Consider the following 23,822-nt stretch of genomic DNA (forward strand, 5'->3'; position numbering starts at 1 on the left):
ATGGCCAGTTTTTAGCGTATTCACAGAGTTGTGGAAGTTTTAGAACAGTTTCATCACCCCAAAAAGAAACCCTGAACCTTAGCAGTCATTCCCTTTACCTCATTCCCAGCCCTAGGGAAGTCACTGATTGACTCTCTGTTTCTCTAAGTTTTCCTATTCTGGATATTTCAGTATATGCTCTTCTGTGACTGGCTTCTTTCATATGGCATAATGTTTTCAAGGTTTGTCCATGATGTACTGAGTACCAATACTTTACTACTTTTTATTGCCAAATAATACTTCACTGTATGGCTATACCACATTTTATTTATCCAATCATCAATTGATGGACATTTTAGTAACTTCTGTTTTAGGCTATGATGAATAATGCACCTACGAACATTTGTGTACAAATTTTTTGTGGACCTATGTTTCCATTTTTCTTGAGTATACACCTAAGAGTAGAACTGCCGGATCATAGAGTAACTACATTTAATCTTTTGAGGTACTGCCAGAATTCCCAAGTGGCTGCACCATTTTTACATTCTTACCAGCAGTGTATGAGGGTTCCAATTTCTATACATTCTCGCCTACAATGCTTATTATGTGACTTTTGGACCACAGCCAGACTAGTGAGTATGAAGTATTATACCATCCCATTTTTGTTTTGATTTGCATTCCCCTGATGACTAATGATGTTGAGTATCTTTTCTCGTGTGATTGGCCATTTATATATTTTCTCTGGAGAGAAATCTATTCATATCATTTGCAGATGTTTAACTGTTATTTGTCTTTTTTGTTTAGTTGTAAGAGTTCTTTATATTCTAGATAAAAATCCATTCTCAGATATACGGTTTGCAAAAATTTTCTCCCATTCTGTGGGTTGTGTATTTATTTTCTTGATGGTATAATTTGTAGCACAGACGTTTGCTTTTTATTTACTTTTTTCTCTTCTTATTTATGCTTTTATTTTCATATCTAAGATTATGCCTAATCCAAGGTCAATACATTTTATGCCTATGTTTTCTTCTAAGAGTTTTCTAGTTTTAGCAAGTAAACTTCGGTCTTTGATCCATTTTGAATTAATTTTGTATATGGTGTGAGGTAGAGGTCAAACCTGAGATAGACATCAAACTTCAATATTTTGCATGCTGATATCTAATTGTCTGAGGATCACTTGTTGAAAAGACTATTCTTTTCCCACTGAATTGTCTCAGCACCACACTCAACATTTAAAAAATAATTTCAAACTAGAAACAAAACTATTTTGAAAATAGTAAAGATAGCCATCCCCATGCCACCCTCTTATCCTTCAACCCCCTCCAATACACAAAATACAACTGAAGTAAGTTATCTGCAGTTGCATGGAAGACAGTGCATATCGATCCAGATTACTGGAATGCCCATCATCAATCCTAATTAAATACTAACTTCTAAAAACCACTAATTAGTATCAATATATTTCAGAAAGCAGAATTTAAAAAAGAATTAAAAAAAGAAAACAAAGTAGAATGAAAGATAAAAAGTTTTTTGGTTTTTTTTTGAGACGGAGTCTTGCTCTGTCACCCCGGCTGGAGTGCAGTGGCCGGATCTCAGCTCACTGCAAGCTCCGCCTCCCGGGTTCATGCCATTCTCCTGCCTCAGCCTCCCGAATAGCTGGGACTATAGTCGCCCGCCACCTCGCCCGGCTAGTTTTTTTGTATTTTTTAGTAGAGACAGAGTTTCACCGTGTTAGCCAGGATGGTCTTAATCTCCTGACCTCGTGATCCGCCCGTCTCGGCCTCCCAAAGTGCTGGGATTACAGGCTTGAGCCACCGCGCCCGGCCGAAAGATAAGAAGTTTAAAAGGGATGTAAAAAGGCCAGGCACAGTGGCTCACGCCTGTAATCTCAGCACTTTGAGAGGCCGAGGTGGGCAGATCACCTAAGGTCAGGAGTTCTAGACCAGCCTGGCCAACATGGCGAAATCCCATGTCTACTAAAAACACAAAAATTAGCCAGGCATGGTGGCACGTGCCTTTAATCCCAGCTACTCGGGAGGCTGAGGCAGGAGAATCACTTGAACTCAGGAGATGGAGGTTAAAGTGAGCTGAGATTGCGGCACTGCACTCCAACCTAGGCAACAGAGTGAGACTTTGTCTCAGAAAGAAAGAAAGAAAAAAAAAGGATGTTAAAAAAAAGGGAAGGGAAAAGATGCTTAGAGAGAAATTTATAGCTTTAAATGCCTACATTAAAAAAAAATTTGTAGGCTGGGCATGGTGCCTCATGCCTGTAATCTCAGCACCTTGGCAGGCCAAGGTGGGTAGATCTCTTAAGGCCAGGAGTTCAAGACTAGCCTGGCTAACATGAAGAAACCCAGTCTCTACTAAAAATAAAAAAATTAGCTGGGCATAGCGGCGCATGCCTGTGATCCCAGCTACTCAGGAGGCTGAGGCATGAGAATTGCTTGAATCCAGGAGGCGGAGGTTGCAGTAAGCCAAGATTGCACCACTGCACTCCAGCCTGGGCAACAGATTGAGACTCTGTCTCAAAAAATAAAATAAAGAAATGAGAAAAAAAAAAGAGCAAATTAAACCTAAAGCAAGCATAAGGAAGAAAAAAAAAAAACATAAAAGTAGAAATCAATGAAACTGAAATCAGAAAAATAACAAACAAAAAAACCCCCTATGAATCCAAACGTTTCTTTTTTACTTTTTTGAGACGGAGTCTCGCTCTGTCGCCCAGGCTGGAGTGCAGTGGCGGATCTCAGCTCACTGCAAGCTCCGCCTCCCAGGTTCACGCCATTCTCCTGCCTCAGCCTCCTGAGTAGCTGGGACTACAGGCGCCCGCCACCTCGCCCGGCTAGTGTTTTGTATTTTTCAGTAGAGACGGGGTTTCACTGTGTTAGCCAGGATTGTCTCGATCTCCTGGACTCCGTGATCCGCTCGTCTCGGCCTCCCAAAGTGCTGGGATTACAGGCTTGAGCCACCGCGCCCGGCCTCAAACATTTCTTTGAAAAGATCAACAGCCAGACCAGACAGCCAAAAAAAAAAAAAAAAAAAAAAAGGCACAAGTTGCCAAGATCAGAAATAAAAGAACTACAGATTCTACAGACATTAAAAGGACAACAATAGGGGAATATTAGAAACAAGTTTATGCCAACACAGTTGATAACTTGGATGAAGTGCGCAGATTTCTTGAAAGACAAAACTAACAAAGCTTACTCAAGAAGAAACAGACAATTTTAAGAGTATTCTATTAAAGAAATTAAATTTGTAGTTAAAAAACTGCCCAGTAAAGAAAACTGCAAGCAAAGATGGCTTCACTGGTGAATTCTACCAGTTAAAATAAAACTATTATAAAATCTACCAGAAAACAGAAGAAAAGAGGAGGCAAAGCTTCTCAATGCTATTTTATAAAGCCAACATTCCCCTGATTAAACAGTCATTACAAGAAAACTACAGATAATTATCCTTCCTAAACACAAAAACATTCAACAAAATAATAGCAAATTAAATCCAGCAAGTAAAGTTGGTTCAACATTCAAAAAAATTAATGTAATTCACACTATCAACAAACCGAAAGAGAAAAACCATATGATCATCTTGATACATGTAGGAAAAGAGCATCTGACAAAATTCAACATCCACTCATAATATAAACTCGCAACAAACCCAGGAATAGAAAGAAATGTCCTCAATCAATCCTCAGTCTTACAAAAGGTATCTCTGAAAAACCTGCAAGCTGAATGCTTCCAAGATACGGAAAAAGGAAATGTCTACTCTTACTATTCCTACTCAACACTGAACTGAAGGTCCAAGCCATTGCTAATAAAATTGTCTTTTATTTCCAAAAGACATGATGATCTATATAGACAAGGATCTGCTAAAAGTTGCTAAAATATGTGAGTTTAGCAAGGTCACACATGGGGTACAAGGGCAATCAAGGGCAATGTTAAAAAAAAAAAAAAATTTAGGCCAGGTGCAGTAAAAAAAACAATTTTAGGCCAGGTTCACAACTGTAATCCTAGCACTTTGGGAGGCCAAGGCAGGCAGATTACTTTGAGCTCAGGAGTTTGAGACCAGGCTGGGCAATATAGTGAAACCCTGTCTCTACAAAAAATACAAAAATTAGCCAGGTGTGGTGGCCCATGCCTGTGGTCCCAGCTACTTGGGAGGCTGAGGCTGGAGAATCACTTGAGCCCAGTTGGTGGTGGGGCACCAGTGGTGGGGGTTGCAGTGAGCTAAGACTGTGCCATTGCACTCCAGCCTGGGCAACAGAGTGAGACCCTGTATCTAAGAAAAGGAAAAAAAGAGGCCAGGCATGGTGGCTCATGCCTGTAATCCCAGCACTTTGGGAGACTGAGGCAGGCAGATCATGAGGTCAGGAGTTCGAGAACAGCTTGGCCAACATAGTGAAACCCCATCTCTACTAAAAATAAAAAAATTAGCTGGGCATTGTTGTGTGCACCTGTAGTCTCAGCTACTCGGGAAGCTGAGGCAGGACAATCGCTTGAACTCAGGAGGCGGAGATTGTGCTGAGCCAAGATCGTGCCACTGCACTCCAGCCTGGGCAACAGAGCAAGACTCCATCTCAAAAAACAAAACAAAAGATAAAGAAAAAGCAAGCCAATTTTATTTCTATGTACTAGAAATGAACAATAGGAAATTTGACATTTGTAGAAGCATCTTTTACAGTATCATCCAAAAAACAAGTATTCATGGTGTAAATCTAACAAACTATGTGCCAGACCTATATGCTGTAAACTATAAAATTTTGATGAGAGATATTAAAGACTTAAATCAATGAAGAAATATAACATTTTTGCATTTTTGGTCAGGCACAGTGGCTCATGCCTGTAATCTCAGAACTTTGGGAAGCTGAGGCAGGAGATGGCTTGAGTCCAGGAGTTCAAGACTAGCCTGGGCAATATGGCAAAATCCTGTCTCTACAAAAAAACACAAAAATTGGCAGGGCGTGGTGGTGCACACCTGTAGTCCCTGCTACTCAGGAGGCCGAGACGGGAGATCAACTGAGTCAGGAAGGTCAACGATGCAGTAAGCTGTGATTGTTACACTCCAACCCAGGTAACAAAGTGGGACCCTGTCTCAATAAAACCAAATACAAGAAATATAACATCTTCATGAATCAAAAGATTCAATGTTGTCAAGATATCAACTATCCCCAATTTGATCTATACAGATACTCCTCAACTTACAATGGGTTACAGCCAGATAAACTCACAGTCAAAATGCATTTTTTTTTAGACAGTCTTGCTCTGTCACCCAGGCTGGAGTGCCAGCGGTGTGATCTCAGCTCACTGCAACCTCTGCCTCCTGGGTTCAAGGGATTCTCCTGCCTCAGCCTCCCAAATAGCTGGGATTACAGGCACATGCCACTGCACCTGGCTAATTTTTGTATTTTTAGTAGAGACGGGGTTTCACCATGTTGGCCAGGCTGGTCTCAAACTCTTGACCCTCAAGTGATCCGCTTGCCTCGGCCTCCCAAAGTGCTGGGATAACAGGCCACTGCACCTGGTCCAAAATGCATTTAATACCCTGATAAACCCATCATAAAGTAAAAAAATCCTAAATCAGGCACGGCCTGTATATTTAATGCAATCACAATAAAAATCCCAGCAGACTCTTTTTGAAGAAATCAAGCAGATTCTAAAATTTATATAGATAGGCCAGGCGCACTGGCTCACACCTGTAATCCCAATAATTTGGGAGGCTGAGGAAGGGATCACTTGAAGTCAGGAGTTTGAGATCAGCCTGACCAACATAGTGAAACCTTGTCTCTACAAAAATAACAAAAATTAGCCAGGTGTGGTGGCATACGCCTGTAATCCCAGCTACTCAGGAGGCTGGGACAGGGAAGAATTGCTTGAACCCAGGAGATGGAGGTTGTAGTGACCTGTGATGGTACTCCATCTAACCTGGGTGACGGAGTGAGACTCCATCTCAAAAAAATAAATAAATACAGGAGTTCGACACCAGCCTGGCCAACATGGTGAAACTCCATCTCTACTAAAAACACAAAAAATTAGCCGGGTGTGGTAGTGTGCACCTGTAATCCGAGCTACTTGGGAAGCTGAGACAGGAGAATCGCTTGAACCTGGGAGGCAAAGGTTGCAGTGAGCCAAGATCGCACCACTGCACTCCAGCCTAGGTGAAAGAGCAAGACTCTGTCTCAAAAATAAATAAATAAGTAAATTAAATAAATAAATAGGCCAGGCGTGGTGGCTCATGCCTGTAATCCCAGCACTTTGGGAGGCCAAGGTGGATGGATCATGAGGTTAGGAGTTCAAGACCAGCCTAGCCAAGATGGTGAAACTACAAAAATTAGCCAGGCGCGGTGGCAGGCGTCTGTAATCCCAGCTAGTTGGGACGCTGAGGCAGGAGAATGGCTTGAACCTGGGAGGCAGAGGTTGCAGTGAGCCAAGACTGCAACACTGCACTCCAGTCTGGGTGACAGAGTAAGACTTCGTCTCAAAAAAAGAAGCAGGTAAGTAAGTAAATAAATAAATAAATAAAATAAAATTTATATGGATAAACAAAGGACTCAGAACACCCAAAACAATTCTGAAAAAGAAAAAAAGATGGAGGACTCACACTGATTTCAAGAATAACTATAAGATATAATAATCAGGATGCTGTACTGGAAAAAGGAGAGACATAGATCAACAAAACAGAAAAGAGATTCTAGAAATACTAATAGAACCACACATATAGTCAGTTGATTTAAGAAAAAGTAATTTCACTGAGGTATACTGTGCATATCACATAATTCATCCTTTTCAGGTGTATGACTCATGGGCAACTGATTTTTGACAAATATATCAAAATAATCCAATGGATAACATAAAGCCTTTTCAACAAATGGTGCTGGAACAACTGGGCATCCATACATTAAAAAATGAACCTTGACCCATACCCTGCGACATATTAAAAAATCAACTTGAAATGGATCATAAACCTAAATATAAAACCTAAAACTATAAACTCCTAGAGGAAAACACAATTGATCCTCCCACCTCAGCCTCCTGAGTAGCTGGGACTGCAGGCACACATCACCACGCCCAACTATTTTTCATATTTTTAGTAGGGACAGGGTTTCATCATGTTTCCCAGTCTGGTCTTGAACTCCTGAGCTCAGGCAATCCGCTCACCTTGGCCTCCCAAAGTGCTGGGAATACAGGTGTGAGCCACAGTACCTGGCCAGTTACAGGTCTTTTAAAATGGGACACATCTATATCATGGACTACTACTCAGCAACAAAAAGGAATAAAATCTAGTTAGTTATTCGAAGTGTTTTTAAAAAACAAAGGAATAAACTAATACATGCAACAAGGCAGATCTCAAAAGCATATTAAAACATAAATAGGCACATTTTTTTCTGTATAGGGCAACATTTGTGCACCATATGGTTTCTTTCACAAGTATTCAACTCTGCCACTGTAATGTGAAAGCAGCCATAAACAACATGTAAATGTAAGTGTGACTGTGCTTCAATAAAACTGTCTATCTATAATCTATCTGATCTAATCTAATTGATAATTTATCTAATCTATCTAATCTATCATCCACCCATCCACTATCTAATCTATCATCTATCTGATCTATCTAATCCATCATGTATGTATCTAATCTATCTACTCTATTATCTATCTATCTATCTATCTATCCATCCATCCATCCTCACTCTGTCACCCAGGCTGGAGTGCAGTGGCATGATCTTGGCTCACTGCAACCTCCGCCTCCTGGGTTCAAGCAATTCTCAGGTCCCAGCCTCCTAAGTAGCTGGGACTACAGTCGTGCACCACCACACCCAGCTAATTTTTTTGTATTTTTTGAAGAGATGAGGTTTTACCATGTTGGCCAGGCGGGTCTCACACTCCTAGCCTCAAGTGATCTGCCCAACTCGGCCTCCCAAAGTGCTGGAATTATAGGCGTGAGCCACTGTGCTCAGTCCCAGTAAAACTTTTAAGTATTCAGCCAGGTACAGCGGCTCACGCCTGTAATTCCAACACTTTGGGAGGCTGATGCAGGAAGATCACCTGAGCTCAGGAATCCGAGACAAGCCTAGGCAACATAGTGAGACCTTGTCTCTACAAAAAATTTTTTAAAAATTAGTAGGGCATGATGGCGCATGCCTATAGTCCCAGCTAGTCAGTAGGGTGAGGGATGAGGATCACTTGAGCCCAGAGGATTGGGGCTGGAGGCTGCAGTGAGTCACGATCATACCACTGCACTCCAGCCTGGACAATAGAGCAAGACCCTGTCTCAAAACTAATAATAATAATAATAATAATAAATTATATAAACAAGCAGCAGGTTGGGTGCAGAGGCTCATGCTTGTAATCTGTCGCTTGTAAACCTAGCACTTTGGGAGGTCGAGGCGGGAGGATTACTCGAGCTCAGGAGTTCAAGACCAGCCTGGGCAACATGGCAAAACCCCATCTCAACTAAAAATACAAAAAATTAGCTGGGCATGGTGGCAAATGGCTGTGGTCCCGGCTACTTGGGAGGCTGAGCTGGGAGGATCACTCAAGCCCATGAGGTCAAGGCTGCAGTGAGCCATAACTGGGCCACTGCACTCTAGTCCAGGAGATAGAGTGAGACCCTGTCTCTAAAACAAAAAAACAGGAAGCAGATTTGAGATGGCCCCACAGGCCACAGTTTGCCAATTCCTGTGCTAAATTACAGATGCCAGACACAAAAGGTCACACTAAAGGAGTCCATTTACATGGTAATATGAAAAAGGCAAACATATAGGGGCAGAATCAAATGAATGGTTGCCAGGGCCTGGGATTGAGGACAGTTGACTACAAAGAGGCACAAGAAAACTTTTTGGAGTGATGGAAATATTCTGTATCTTGATTACAGTGGTGGTGTTATATGCTATATATATATGTTTGTCAAAATTCATATACAGTATACAAAATTTGTATACTTGTAAGTCTGAAAAGGATGAATTTTACTGTTTGTAAATTATGCCTCAATAATCCTGTCTTAAAAGAAAAAACAAGGCATTTTTTGGTCTCTGATTAAAGAAAAACCAAGAGAAGAAAACATTTTTTAGAAAATTATCAACATTAATTATTGAGAAAATTCAAACACTGGATATTTGGTGACATTAAAAAAAATTGTTCTTTTTTTAGGCTGTAATAATTTTTCTTTTTTAAAGAGTTCTTATCTTTAGAAATACATATTGAAGTTCGGGCGCCATGAGTCTGACTTCCAGTTTCAGCGTATGAGTTGAATGGATCGCAGCAGTTACCACTGCTGCTGGGACAGCTGCAATTGGTTATCTAGCTTACAAAAGATTTTATGTTAAAGATCATCGAAATAAAGCTATGATAAACCTTCACATCCAGAAAGACAACCCCAAGATAGTACATGCTTTTGACATGGAGGATTTGGGAGATAAAGCTGTATACTGCTGTTGTTGGAGGTCCAAAAAGTTCCCATTCTGTGATGGGGCTCACACAAAACATAACGAAGCGACTGGAGACAACATGGGCCCTCTGATCATCAAGAAAAAAGAAACTTAAATGGACACTTTTGATGCTGCAAATCAGCTTGTCGTGAAGTTACCTGATTGTTTCATTAGAATGACTACCACCTCTGTCTAATTCACCTTCGCTGGGTTCTAAATGTGGTATATTGCAAACTGCAGCTTTCACATTCATGGCATTTGTCTTGATGAAACATCATGGTGCACATTTGTTTAAACAAAAAAAAAAAAAAAGGAAAAACCAACCTCGTGGCCTGTGGGTTATTTTGGTCTTGTAAGAATCCGTTTCTTTAAAATATTGGCATATAGAGTTGTATCTTACATAGAATATAGTTGTATCTTGAAGTCAACATATTAAATTATTCTCAAAATTAAAAAAAAAAAGAAATACATATTGAAGTTCGAAGGAGAAAATGAGAAGGAAAAAAAGGAAATATGTACCAATGTACTTACAGGTGAAATTATAGTATATCTGAGATCTACTTTAAAATAGTCCAATTAAAAAGGGGACAGAGATGTACTAATCATTATTGAGGCTGGAGAGTAGGTAAACGGGGGTTCATTATATTATTCTTGCTACTTTTGTATATGTTTGAATATTTCTACAACAACCAAGTTGGAAGGAAAAAAAAGTGTATGAGGAAGAGATGAAAACAACAAAACAGATTATGCAATTAACGTCTACAATGGCCAGGTAGGTGAAATATATAAGCCAGAGCGGTAAGTCTGGGGCCGAAAGCATTAACATAAAATATTTGAAAACAATGTGTGAAGTCCAAACACATGGCCTGGCAACCTCTCTCTTAAGACCACTCTGAAGATATAGACATACACTTGTACACAAGTCTGTCTTTACAAACAATGTATGTACAATGTGAAAGAAGCTAAATGTATAATGAGCTGTATCCTAGAACTTAGAAAGCAATCAGATATATGCTAAATATGGCCAAACATAACAACACCACCACAAATATTATCTGGTTCTTGAATACTAGCATTATAAACAAATCTGCTTCTAATTTCACAATTTGTCTTTAGTTGTTAAGAATCGTACACATGGCTAGGCGTGGTGGCTCACACCTGTAATCCCAACACTTTGGGAGGCAGAAGCGGGCAGATCACCTGAGGTCAGTAGCTCGAGACCAGCCTAGCCAACATGGTGAAACCCTGTCTCTACTAAAAAAAACACAAAAAATTAGCCAGGCATGGTGGCAGGCGCCTGTAAGCCCAGCTACTCAGGAGGCTAAGGCAGGAGAATTGCTTGAACCCCCGAGGTGGAGGCTGCAGTGAGCCAAGAGCGTGCCATCGCACTCCAGCCTGGGGAACAAGAGCAAGACTTCATCTAAAAAAAAAAAAAAAAAAGAATCATACACATGGCCGGGCACAGTGGCTCACGCTGGTAATCTCAACACTTTGGGAGGCCGAGGCGGGCAGATCACCTGAGGTCGGGAGTTCAAAACCAGTCTAACCAAATGGAGAAACCCCATCTCTACTAAAAATACAAAATTAGCCAGGGGTGGTAGCACATGCCTGTAATCCCAGGCACTCGGGAAGCTGAGGCAGGAGAATCGCTCGAACCCAGGAGGCAGAGGTTGCAGTGAGCCAAAATCATGCCATTGCACTCCAGCCTGGGCAACAAGAACGAAACTCCATCTCAAAAAAAAAAAGAATCATACACCCATACACATAATTTAAATGAGAAAAGAATAGCAACAAAGTGATAGATTTTTAGGAATACTAGCAGAAAACAAAGCTGACCATGTCAGGGTAATAATCCATTTTAACTAGGCAAACTGCTAAAGAATATAAACCTAAAATTAACTTTGAAAATATTTTAGTAGAAAACTACATGAACTTTCTTAATCTTAAAATAGCTTCAGTAGAGCTATTATTTAAGAATAAAATCAAATTAACTATACCCATGGTTTTCTTCATAATACTGTAGAATACACCACCCTGCTGAAACATGTGAGGAAGTCCCTTTGCATAAGACCATACATCTTCTCCTGTAAGACAAAAACAGATACAGTATTAGCAACAAACAAAAGAGTTCCATCCCGGGCTGCTTTAGTAAAGATTAGCCTAGAATAAACATCAAGGCAGAGCTCCTAAATGAGTGAAACAGCCTGATACGCCATAGAGAGATGATACTGAGTGACAGGATTGTGGCATACTAGAAAATGCATGGCCTATCTAACTGTGCCAGTCACTGACAAGGGCTGTCATGGAAGAGTGCATGCCTAGTGTTTCAAGACCATATGGCTTTTCAAGAGAAACCCAAAATTCAAGTTTGTAATATGAATTCTCCCAATTTTAAAATGTAGAAACTAATTAAAAAGTGTCTTTAAAACTGCATGAGTCAACAAATATGGTGGCTCATGCCTGTAACCCCAGTACTTTGGGGGGCTGTGGATAGCCTGAGTTCAGGAGTTCCAATACCAGCTTTGGCAACATGACGAAACTCTATCTCTACCAAAAAAATAAATAAATAAATAGCCGGACGTGGTGGCATGTGCCTGTCATCCCAGCTACTTAGAGGGCTGAAGCGGTGGAGTGGCCAGGGGGAACCCCTTGTGCACAGGAGGTCAAGGCTGCAGGGAGCAGTGTTTGCATCACTGCACTCTACTCTGGGTGACAAAGTGAGACCCTGCTTCAAAAAAGAAGAAACAAAACCACGAGTCAAGGTAGTCAATATTATGATGAACAAAACAGATCTGAAGACTCAATCCAGCTCAAAGGAAACTAGTCTGTAAACTCTGTACTAGAACAGATAAGATTATTAAAAGATATTTTTGGGCCAGGCACGGTGGCTCACTCACGCCTGTAATCCCTCACTTTGGGAGACCGAGGTGGGCAGATCACCTGAGGTCTGGAGTTCGAGACCAGCCTGGCCAACATGGTGAAACCCCGTCTTTACTAAAAATACAAAAATTAGCTGAACGTGGTGGCGCGCACCTGTAGTTCCAGCTACTTGGGAGGCTGAGGCAGGAAAATAGCTTGAACCCAGGAGGTCGAGGTTGTAGTGAGCCGAGATCGTGCCACTGCACTCCAGACTGTGCTACAAGAGCAAAACTCTATCTCAAAAAAAAAAAGATATTTTTCAAAGTAAAATACACAATTGTAAATATAAATTTTATATTTATATTAAAACCAAGAAATAAACAGAAGGGGCTATTTCAATACTTATTTCAGTAAGAAATTTCAAATAAAACGTAAAGAATGATCATCACTGTTGAAGAAATCAATAAAGAATGGCAGGAACATAACAGTTACTATGGCTGTTTCTATTTGTTTCTTTATAGTTTACATTCTAATCTGCTAATGTATATGTACTACTTTTATAATCAGGAAGTTTTTAATTTTAACAAAAAAAGTTAACTTTTGTCTTCCCTACCTGAAGATTGTATTGTTGGACCTGAGCTCTGAATAGTTGTGACTGACAGTGCTAACTAATCACTGTGTACTTACAACATCTCAGAGTTCTAATCCCGCCTCACATTCATAAACAGGATATGACTTTGTGTGGCAGCTGGCTAAACTTACCTTCAGTACACCAGCTTAAAGTAGGCAAGTTTTAGAAGACTTGACAATTAAAGTTTCAGTTAATCAAAACATTTACTTATAAACACTAATGATGCAGTACTACTAGAATAGCTATATTTAAGGGTGGACACACAGAATTTTAATATTAATAAGAGTCTACAAATAAAGAAATATTAGTAACCACTGCTGGTGGCTCTGATTGCTGAGCTTACTATTAAACCTCACTTAGATAAATTATTTCTGTGATGACAACCTTTCATTTCGTTATTGTCAATGTTGTCCTAAATGTACTTAATATTTTCTAAAATATTCTACTATAGCATTTATTTGGAAGTCATATTAAAAAAAGATACGGCGGTAATTTTTTTGATAAGAATCCAAACAGGGCTGGTCTGAAGGTAGTGAGTTATCTCAACTGACTGTTCAGTTACAGTTAGAACTGCTTATTCTACCATTTCCCCCTTCTCACTACCTGCACTTGACTAGTCCAAACAAACAAAAACCACAAGAATCTGAACAGGTGCCAAAATGGTGAACTCCTCAGAATTGACCAACTGATTAATAAGAAAAATCACATCTCTTAGTACTTTACATACCTAGTTATTCATAATTAAATAGGCAAATCACTTTACTGCAGTGTTTGTCAATCTTGTTTCCATTATCTCCCCCTAAGGAGCCTTTACAGGCATTATTTTTCTAGTCCTCCCCATGTCCTCATGATATCTGAATTACACATATATACTTTATATCTGCTTATGTACTATATATATATCTTAGTTTTATATATTAACGATAAGATTTTTTCACCCTTTCTCCAAGAACAAATTTTCACCCCCTTCAAAGCAATATGGCCCCACTGTTCTATTGCTTTAAGGGAAATATCACGTAAGCCTCTATTATCTACCAAGCTTTGAGCAGGCTCTTCACATGGTTTCATTAACTCATCACAACTAAGCTCTACGGACAAGGAAACAAGCTCAGAGAGCTTAAATAACTCTTCCAAGATCACACAGCTAGTAAGTGGTAGAGCCAGGATTTGAATCTTGTATATCAGTCCAAAGCATACCTCCTTTCCATTGACATTAAACCTCTACTGAAGGTCAAATTGGCCGGGCTCACACCCGTAATCCCAGCACTTTAGGAGGCCGAGTCAGGCGGATTACCTAAGGTCAGGAGTTTGAGACCAGCCTGGCCAACATGGTGAAACTCCTTCTCTATTAAAAATACAAAAATTAGCCAGGCGTGGTGGCACAAGCCTGCTATCCTAGCTACTCTGGAGGCTGAGGCAGGAGAATTGCTTGAGCCCAGGAAACAGAGGTTGCAGTGAGCCGAGGTCGTGCCAGAGCACTCCAGCCTGGCTGACAGAGCGAGACACTGTCTCATACACACACAAAAAAAGGTCAAGTTGTTTCGGCAAATTTGAAAGAACTATTCAGTCTTTTCTTAATAGAAATTCATGGCATCAACAACTGTTTGGAGAAAAAAACAGGTAATTTCTTTTGGTAAACAAATATCTCCACTGAAAGTCATGTTTGTTGGTAACAAAAATGAGGAAAGGGATTAGAGATCAGGAAGCAGGGGTTTTGACACTTTGCACAAGTCCTGCACCACTCTCATATGGTTCCCCACTGCATTTCTCTCCATCCCTCCTAACGCCCAGGTTCAATGCCTGAATTACTGCCACTCCCTCACAGCTGGTTTCCCTTGAGTCTTATCCCCCATAAATCCCTCCTCTATACAGTCTTCAGAGTTAAACCTATAATGGTTCCCCAATGCCATATGGCAAAGTCCAAGTTCCTTTTCCATGGCATACAAGGCACTCTAAGAGTTGGTCCTTGCCTTTCCCATCTGACATCATACCATACCTTTATTTTTACAATGTTATACCACCAAACAACTGTTCCTATTCCCTAAAGGCCAATAATTGTTACATATTATTTAAAACTCTATCTAGGTATCACTTCCTTTAGGATTCTTTGGAGTGTTGATTAGGTAGGTACCCTTATTTGATGCTCCTACGTATATGAATACCATAGCCCTTATCACACTTTAGGTTAACTAACTTTTCTGTTTTACCTTCTAGACTAGGTTTCCCTTTTATACTTTTCAGATTCAGGGAAAGGTCAGTGGCCTGACTTTTTACCCCCAGGGCCTGGCACAGTGCCGAACAGATGGCAGCACTCTTAGTATTGGTTGAATGAATGTACAGATGCAAGCTTATCCAATCAGCCTTATTTTGTTGTTGTCCTGTTTTGTTTTGTTTTGTTTTAGGCTTTTAGCAGCCTGAAGCTATGGTTTTAGTTTCTGTCTCTAGTGATAAGCAGAAAAGAGTGATGAAGAAGGGGCTCTACTGGTCCATCCCGAAACAAAAGCTAAGAACCCATAACTGTATTCTCTCCCTTAGACACCCTTGACGGAGTGAATATTATAAATGAGGTTTTTCCTTTTAAACAGTGCCTGAAAGCAATTCAGAATAAACTTAATCGAAGCATCATGATGATAACCATTCTTCAATGTTACACATATAAAACACAACTAATGATTATATGCCACTGACTTTTTCCTGAATCTTGTTTTCTCTTCAAGAATCTAATAAAACAAAATAACAGCAAAAACAAAGGGAAATAGTTTTTCTACTATTTTGTTCAAAAGCAAACTTTTAGAGAATAGGAACAGTTTGGAAAAGGCTCTAACAAATATATTAATTTATATTTTTGTTAGTCTCCAATTATTTTTACTTTATAATCCAACTGTTTCTTCATACTACAAAAGTAAAAATACTTCTATCCAATGTACTGTGTATATATAAATATAGAAAAAACTATACTACTGCGAGCACCATAGATAACCTCTGTTAATTACCTTGCTTCCCCAAATCCTTCCTCCTCATAACCTTCAACCTTCTACCTGAAACAGTAGCTATATATGGCAGTGGTATTATGAAAGTTTTTCTTTTGGTTTATCCAATTTTTTTCCCATTTGATGTGAAGTAACTTTTAACTGTTTAAAAATATGTTAAAATACATTTTTTAAAATGTATTTTTCTAATTTTTTCTAATAAAATTATGGAGTTAAAAGTTTAAAGTCATCATCAAAAAAAGATTAAGAGATCACCATTCTAATTTTTAAATTTTAGGTGTTTATTTTTTGAAATAGGGTCTCGCTCTGTCACCTAGGCTGACAAGTATTGGCTCAATCACGGTTCACTGCATGATCTCCTGAGCTCAAGCAACCCCCTCACCTCAGCTTCCTGAGTAGCTAGGACTACAGGCGTGTGCCACCACAGCTTGTAGAGACAGGGTCTCCCTGTGTTGCCCAAGCTAGTCTTGAATGCCTGGTCTCAGGCCATCCTCCTGCCTTGGCCTCCCAAAGTGCTACGATTATAGGCATGAGCTACTGTGCCTAGCCTTCTAACTTTAAATATTTTAAAAGGCAATTTGAATTTTTTACTTTGCAATTTACGGGACAAAGCAGTAAATTTAAAAATCTAACACCTAAATGAAATATATTTTTGTTTTATTTATTTATTTATTTATTTATTTTTGAGACGGAGTCTTGCTCTGTCGCCCAGGCCTGGAGTGCAGTGGCATGATCTTGGCTCACTGCAGCCTCTATCTCCCACGTTCCAGCAGTTCTCCTGCCTTAGCCACCTGGGTAGCTGGGACTACAGGCACAAACCACCACATCCGGCTAATTTTTGTGTTTTTAGTAGATACTGGATTTCACCACGTGGGCCAGGCTGGTCTCGAACTCCTGACCTCAGGCGATCCGCCTGCCTCGGCCTCACAAAGTGCTGGGATTACAGGCGTGAGCCACTGCACCCAGCCTACTTCATTTTTGAGACAGAATCTTGCTCTGTCCCCCAGGCTGAAGTGCAGTGGAGCAATCTCTGTTCACTGAAACCTCCGCCTCCTGGGTTCAAGCAATTCTCGTGCCTCAGCCTCCAAAGTAGCTGGGATTACAGGCGTGTGCCACCACTCCCAGCTAATTTTGTATTTTTAGTAGAAGTGGGGTTTCCCCATGTTGGCCAGGCTAGTCTCAAACTCCTGATTTCAGACAATCTGTCCACCTCGGCCTCCCAAATTGCTGGGATTACAAGTGTGAGCCACCATGCCCAGCCAAAATGCATTTTTAAACCCCAAAAGAAATACCCAAAATGAACTCTGAAGTATTTATGAGCATAAAATAAAGTACTTAACTTTATTTAAATTTAAAATTTAAAGAAACAATTCAAAATTGTTTAATAATTGAATAAATGGTTCCAAATATAAAGTAGGAACACAGGACTGTTTCAACTAGACAGAATTCCAAAGGTATTCATTTGCTGAAAGAATTGTTAGCATCTCTCTACCCTTCCTGACGTAATCCTCGCATTTAAAAGTTTATCTACCCTACTGATAGTCAAGATGGTTTATAAAAAAGGCATATCTGTTTCTTGCCTGAAATTCAGTCCCCTTAAGGGTATACAGTCACACAACTTTAGTGTCACCAGCAGCATTAATGAATATTTTTATTATACACAGACATGCACACAAACTCAATAGTGTTTAAATGAGTACAGAGTCTGAAAGGACACATCCCAATTTATTAATAATGATTTTATCTGGAGAGTACAAATGTTAAGAACTACCATATTTTATACGTACTTGAATTATTTGAATTTTTAAAATTATATTGTAATTGAAAAGATATTAAAAATAAAAGTGATCAAAGTAGTTGGAACAGAATCTATTATTATCTAGATTTCCTTTTCTATCTAGAAAGGAATAGCATCAATATTTGACTTAATCTTCAATTATAATTATATAAAATCACCATTTACAATATATACATTTATCTTAAGATACATCTATGCATTACTTTTTATTCAACTTTACAACTGCTCTCCCATTACAAATATGCTACACATAAATCAACAGAAGGGCTACCAGAAGCCATAGAAAGAATAATATGTGGCCAGGCACAGTGGCTCACGCCTGTAATCCCAGCACTTTGGGAGGCCCAGGTGGGCGGATCACGACATCAGGAGTTCGAGACCAGCCTGGCCAACATAGTGAAACCTTGTCTCTACTAAAAATACAAAAATTAGCCAGGCGTGGTGGCAGGCCCTGTAATCCCAGCTACTCGGGAGGCTGAGGCAGGAGAATCACCTGAACCTGGGAGGCAGAGTTGCAGTGAGCCGAGATTGTGCCACTGCACTCCAGCCTGAGCGACAGAGCAAGTCTCTCTCTCGGATTAAAAAAAAAAAAAAAAAAAAAGAAGAAGAATATGCATAAGCACTATCTAGATTTGAAACTGCCCCTTTACCCAACATTTGAAAACAAAAAAATCCAGGTGCAATAATAATATTCAGTTGTTGCCTAAAAAATAAGTGTCTCAGTCCCACGCATGATTCTGGAAAATTCTTGCTTTTTTTTTTTTGAGACAGAGTCTCACTTTGTCGCCAGGCTGGAGTGCAGTGGCCTGATCTTGGCTCACTGCTACCTCCACCTCCCGGGTTCAAGCGATTCTCCTGCCTCAACTTCCCGAGTAGCTGGGATTACAGGTGAGCGCCACCATGCCCGGCTAATTCTTGTATTTTTAGTAGAGACGGGATTTCACCATCTTGGCCAGCCTGGTCTCAAACTCCTGACCTCATGATCCACCCGCCTCAGCCTCCCAAAGTGCCAGGCTTACAGGCGTGAGTAACCGCGCCTGGGCGATTCTGGAAAATTCTAAGGCATTTACAACATCAAGAGGTATTATGAAATTACAAAACACTGTGTATTTTAAATATATATATTAAAAAGTCACACAGTTCTTTCAGGAACAGAGAAAGTATATCAATATGAAACAAGTTTCTCAACTCCTGAAAGGTTAGTACACTTTGTAGTAAAGCAAGGAAGTGTCACGTAGCCTAATTTCATTTGAGTAACTCCAAACTGACAAATCCTGTTCTTCACCTAAATCTGTTCTTACCTCTAGGAAAACAAAAAAACAAAACTAGAAACTTAATGAAATATAACACTAAGAAAAAATAAATTAGCCTAGATATTTATGGTGGATAGTGTACCACCTATTCTATCTACCATGAAAGAAAACCCACAAATAACTGATCTACAAGAAATTTTTTTTTTTTGGAAAGAGTGTTGCTCTGTTGCCCAGAATGGAGTGCAGTGGCGCAATCTCGGCTCACTGCAACCGCACCAGGTCTACAAGAAATTTGAACGACATATTTTGCAAAGCCAGAGTTAGTCTTTTAAGTATTATATAAATAATGAAGATGACTGTCTGCAAAAAGTTAAGTTCAATTACCTCATGGTCTGGATAAAAGAGATTAAAATGTGAAATATTATGGGTAGAATATTGTTATTCCAGTTTATACTTCCTAAGATTCAAAGTTACTAGGTTCCAGGAATGACTTGTACTAAGCCAAAGACAAATACACATACTTATTGTTTTATTAATATAAGTAATACACAATCTAGTCAATGAATATTCTACTTAAAAACGAAAGAAAAAACTCACGTCCCTGGCTATCATGCAGTCAGCCTATTTAGTGAAAACATACAGGCCGGGCGCAGTGGCTCACACCTGTAATCCTAGGACTTTGGGAAGCCGAGGCAGTGGATTGTCTGAGCTCAGGAGTTCGAGACCAGCATGGGCAACAAGGCGAAACCCCATCTCTACTAAAAATACAAAAAATTAGCTGGGCGTGATGGTGTGCACCTGTAGTTCCAGTTACTTGAGAGGCTGAGAATCACTTGGACCCAGGAGACAGAGGTTGCAGTGAGCTGGGATCATGCCACTGCACTCCAGGCTGGGCGACAATCTGTCTCCAGAAAAAAAAAAAAAAAGAAAGGAATTATACAATCCCCATTTATATATTTGATTCTTAATCAAATGAGAAGTTCTAAAATGCTGTGTTGGTCCTATTTGGGGATTTTATAATTTTTATGTATTTAGAAAATAAAGCTGGAGATCTGCTGATGAAAGCTAAAAAGTACGGAACTCCCTCAGCTGAAGGCCTGTAGGTAAGTTAACGGAGGGCAAGGACTGACTCTCTTTTATCTTCGTACACTCAACATACATACAAGTTCACAGAATACACTGATTTTGCTGAAATATTGCATTCATTAATTTAACAAGCATTTACTTAGTATCTACTATGTGCCAGGCTCTGAACTAGGAAACAAGGTATTCATTAGTGAAGAAAATAGAGTACAGTTTCTGTCTTGATGGACTTTATAATATAGCAGGGGAGGCAAACAAATAATTAAACCAACAAATACGATTATTAAAAATTGTGATAGATGCTGTGAGGGACATCAACAGGGTACACTGATAGAGGGAACCTACTTAGAATGGTCAGCAAAGGTTTCTCAAACCTTTACAAGGTGGTAGTATTTAAGCCTAAACTTAAACAAGAAAGAGCCAGCTATCTGAACAGCATAAAGTCTGATGAGCTATATTCTAAACTAACATAACACAGCTTAGCTCACATTTGGTAATTCACAAAGTAATTTCTGCACTTTGAAATCTGCAATCTTCTAAACAAGCTCTGTCATTTCTAGCCCTCTCCAATCTAAACATCAACAGTTACCCAGCACTCTTTACATATAGTTAGCATTTATCCCCAAATTGATTTTTGTAGAAACATCTTTTTTTTAAAATTAAGAATATCTTCGGCCAGGCACAGTGGCTCATGCCTGTAATCCCAGCACTTTGGGAGGCCGAGGGGGGTGGATCACGAGGTCAGGAGATTGAGACTGTTCTGGCCAACATGGTGAAACCCCATCTCTAGCAAAAAGACAAACTTTAGCTGGGTGTTGTGGCGCATGCCTGTAATCCCAGTTATTCGGCAGGCTGAGGAGTGAGAATTGCTTGAACCCAGGAGGCGGAGGTTGCAGTGAGCCAAGATCACACCACTGCACTCCAGCCTGGTGACACTGCAAGACTCTGTTTCAAAAAATATATACCTATCTTCTACATAATTCAAATACAGTTACAAGAGAACTAGAGGGAGAAAACTAATATTTATAACGGACTAATATAGGCCATGCACTTAATACTTCAATTTAAAGCAGAAAGTATCTCAGTGATACCATTACAAAATTAACAAAATGCTCTCTTTTACACCCAAATTTTGTATTGGTAGTGGAAGCAGTTTTAAAGAAATGTATGGGTTTATACAGGCATAAATGTTGGATGTGAGGAGGGAAGGGATCAGAACAGAAAGACATTATCTTGGTAAACTCATTGCAGTCCATACTGTAGTTCTCTCAGATATTCAGGTCCAAGAAATTCCAACCAAACTCAAAAAGTATTTATACACCAGAATTATATTTTATTAATTTTCATTATGAAATATATTATCAACCAGGCACAGTGACTCATGCTTGTAACCCCAGCACTTTGGGAGGCTGAGGTGGGCGGTTCACGAGGTCAGGAGATCGAGACCATCCTGGCTAACACGGTGAAACCCCGTCTCTACTAAAAATACAAAAAACTTAGCTGGGCGTGGTGGCACGTGCCTGTAATCCCAGCTACTCGGGAGGCTGATGCAGGAGAATCGTTTGAACCCAGGTGGCGGAGGTTGCAATGAGCCGAGATCATGCCACTGTACTCCAACCTGGGCGACAGAGTGAGACTCTGTCTCAAAAATCTATATATAATCATACTGATTAAATTTTTTTTTTTTTTTTTTTTTTTGAGATACAGTCTTGCTCTGTCACCCAGGCTGGAGCGCAGTGGTGCAATCTTGGCTCACTGCAACCTTTGCCTCCCAGGTTCACGAGATTCTCCTGCCTCAGCCTCCCGAGGAGCTGGGACTACAGGTGCCTGCCACCATGCCTGGCTACTTTTTTTTTCTGTATTTTTAGTAGAGACAGGGTTTCACCATCTTAGACAGGATGATCTCGAACTCCTGACCTCGTGATCTGCCTGCCTCGGCCTCCCAAAGTGCTGGGATTACAGGCGTGAGCCACTGTGCCCGGCTCTGATCATATTTTTAAGACTACTGCTCATAATCCTGCCCATGTCAATTTATTAGTCTACAATGGAGAATACAGCTTTCAAAGTGAACATGTCCTTATCTGCACTGTCACCTGTACATCAAAACTTGTTATCAGGAAGCTAAAAGTGTTAAGAATACATGCCTGATGAACATGAAAATCAGGCAAAGGGATAGAGATGCTTCAGCCAGGCCATAGTCAGGATTGATCAAATATTCCTACCCCTCGACAGAGATTACCTTTCTAGTTACCAGAATTTTCATGAACCCCAGATGATGTATCTTTTTCCTTTGTACAGCAGTATATAAACATTGCCGAATTTTGCTTTTCACTTTTTTCAATGTTCAGTGCTGACTGACCATCCATTCCATTTCTGCAGATACAGCCTTTCTTTAGCTGTGTTAATGTCATCTATTTAATTCAATTAAAAAACATTTCAGAGTGCATACTACCTGCTGAGCACTATATCAGGTTCTGTGCATACAAGGATAAAGGTAAGAGCCACATTCTCAAGACTCCATCTTCTATTGAGGAAGACCTTCTCTTTCCTGTTTTTGACCTGGGAGATTGCAGGTCTTTTATTTATTTATCTATTTATTGAGACGGAGTCTTGCTCTGTTGCCAGGCTGGAATGCAGTCGCGCGATCTAGGCTCACCACAACCTCCAACTCCCGGGTTCAAGCAATTCTCCTGCCTCATCCTCCAGAGTAACTGGAATTACAGGCACGGGCCACCTAAGATTTGTATTTAAGTACACTAGCATTTGTGTTTAAGTGACCTTGATCACAAGGTCAGGAGATCAAGACCATCCTGGCCTACAAGTTGAAACCCCGTCTCTACTAAAAATACAAAAATTAGCTGGGCATGGAGGCGTGGGCCTGTAGTCCCAACTACTTGGGAGGCTGAGGCAGGAGAAATGCTTGAAGCCGGGAGGCGGAGTTTGCAGTGAGCCGAGATCGCGCCACCGCCACCGTGCTCCAGCCTGGAGACAGAGCAAGACCATCTCAAAAAAATAGGACAAAAAAAGAAATATATAAAGTGAGTAGGACAGTTCCTGACATACCCCCCAATTCACTTACTATGTCTGGCAAACTAAAATCAACAATTCCAGGTTCTAAATTTGTGCAGGGTTTTTAGATCCCCTATTTACTACTCCCCCACGTAAGCTAGGAGTAGTATTCATTTTGGTAGATTAAGGCCCAATTCACTGCCATATAGTACTATCAGAAAACAGAATCAAAACCCAGATCACTTTTCTAGTTGAAAACTTTAATCTCAGCAAAAATAAAACCCTTCCAGTAACTAACAAATTTAAATTTTACTTCATACTTTAAGACTTAGTAAAGCATATTAACAGTTATTTCAAAACAAAGACTAAGCAAATACAGACACTGTAAAAAGTACACCATTGAACAGTATCTGAAATCATCTAAAGCTTTAAATTACACATTTGGTTGATAATATATTTTTATTTATGCTGAATTATTAAAAACAAATACTTCTTTACATGATTACCATCTATCTCTGTTAGTTATGTTTCTCATGAACTACAACTTATAATAGTTCATTACAATAGATGGCAAAGACTTATTGAGTAGTGAAATTACTTAAATACAAACCCTAGTGTATGAATAAGAAAAATGTGATGAACTGGGAAAGGAAGAAAATGAAATGTAAGAGACTACTAGGTGGGAGTGCAGTGAGAATATAAACACCAGAAACTGCAATTCATCAAACAGGAAGTCCTGAAATCACATGACATGCAGGAAAATAAAAATTAAAAATAAATGAAAAAGGGGCAAGGTAGGCAG

At 39.8% G+C, this 23,822-nt stretch overlaps 1 protein-coding gene and 1 pseudogene across 2 annotated transcripts in view; one reads left to right on the plus strand and one right to left on the minus strand.

The window, feature by feature from the left end:
- The window catches only part of VCPIP1 (valosin containing protein interacting protein 1), a 41,773-nt gene that overhangs the window by 14,632 nt on the left and 3,319 nt on the right, over positions 1 to 23,822 (minus strand). Inside the window, exon 2 of the mRNA XM_033203158.1 lies at positions 11,395 to 11,481. Within this exon, the coding sequence (XP_033059049.1) occupies positions 11,395 to 11,481 (87 nt within the window). The remainder of the gene's footprint in view (positions 1 to 11,394; positions 11,482 to 23,822) is intronic.
- LOC117079348 lies at positions 9,186 to 9,720 on the plus strand (annotated as a pseudogene). The gene has a single exon (XR_004435380.1). The product of XR_004435380.1 is annotated as a CDGSH iron-sulfur domain-containing protein 1-like (transcript).

This window comes from Trachypithecus francoisi, unplaced genomic scaffold (assembly GCF_009764315.1).
Source record: "Trachypithecus francoisi isolate TF-2019V2 unplaced genomic scaffold, Tfra_2.0 Lachesis_group7, whole genome shotgun sequence".
Classification (NCBI taxonomy): domain Eukaryota; kingdom Metazoa; phylum Chordata; class Mammalia; order Primates; family Cercopithecidae; genus Trachypithecus; species Trachypithecus francoisi.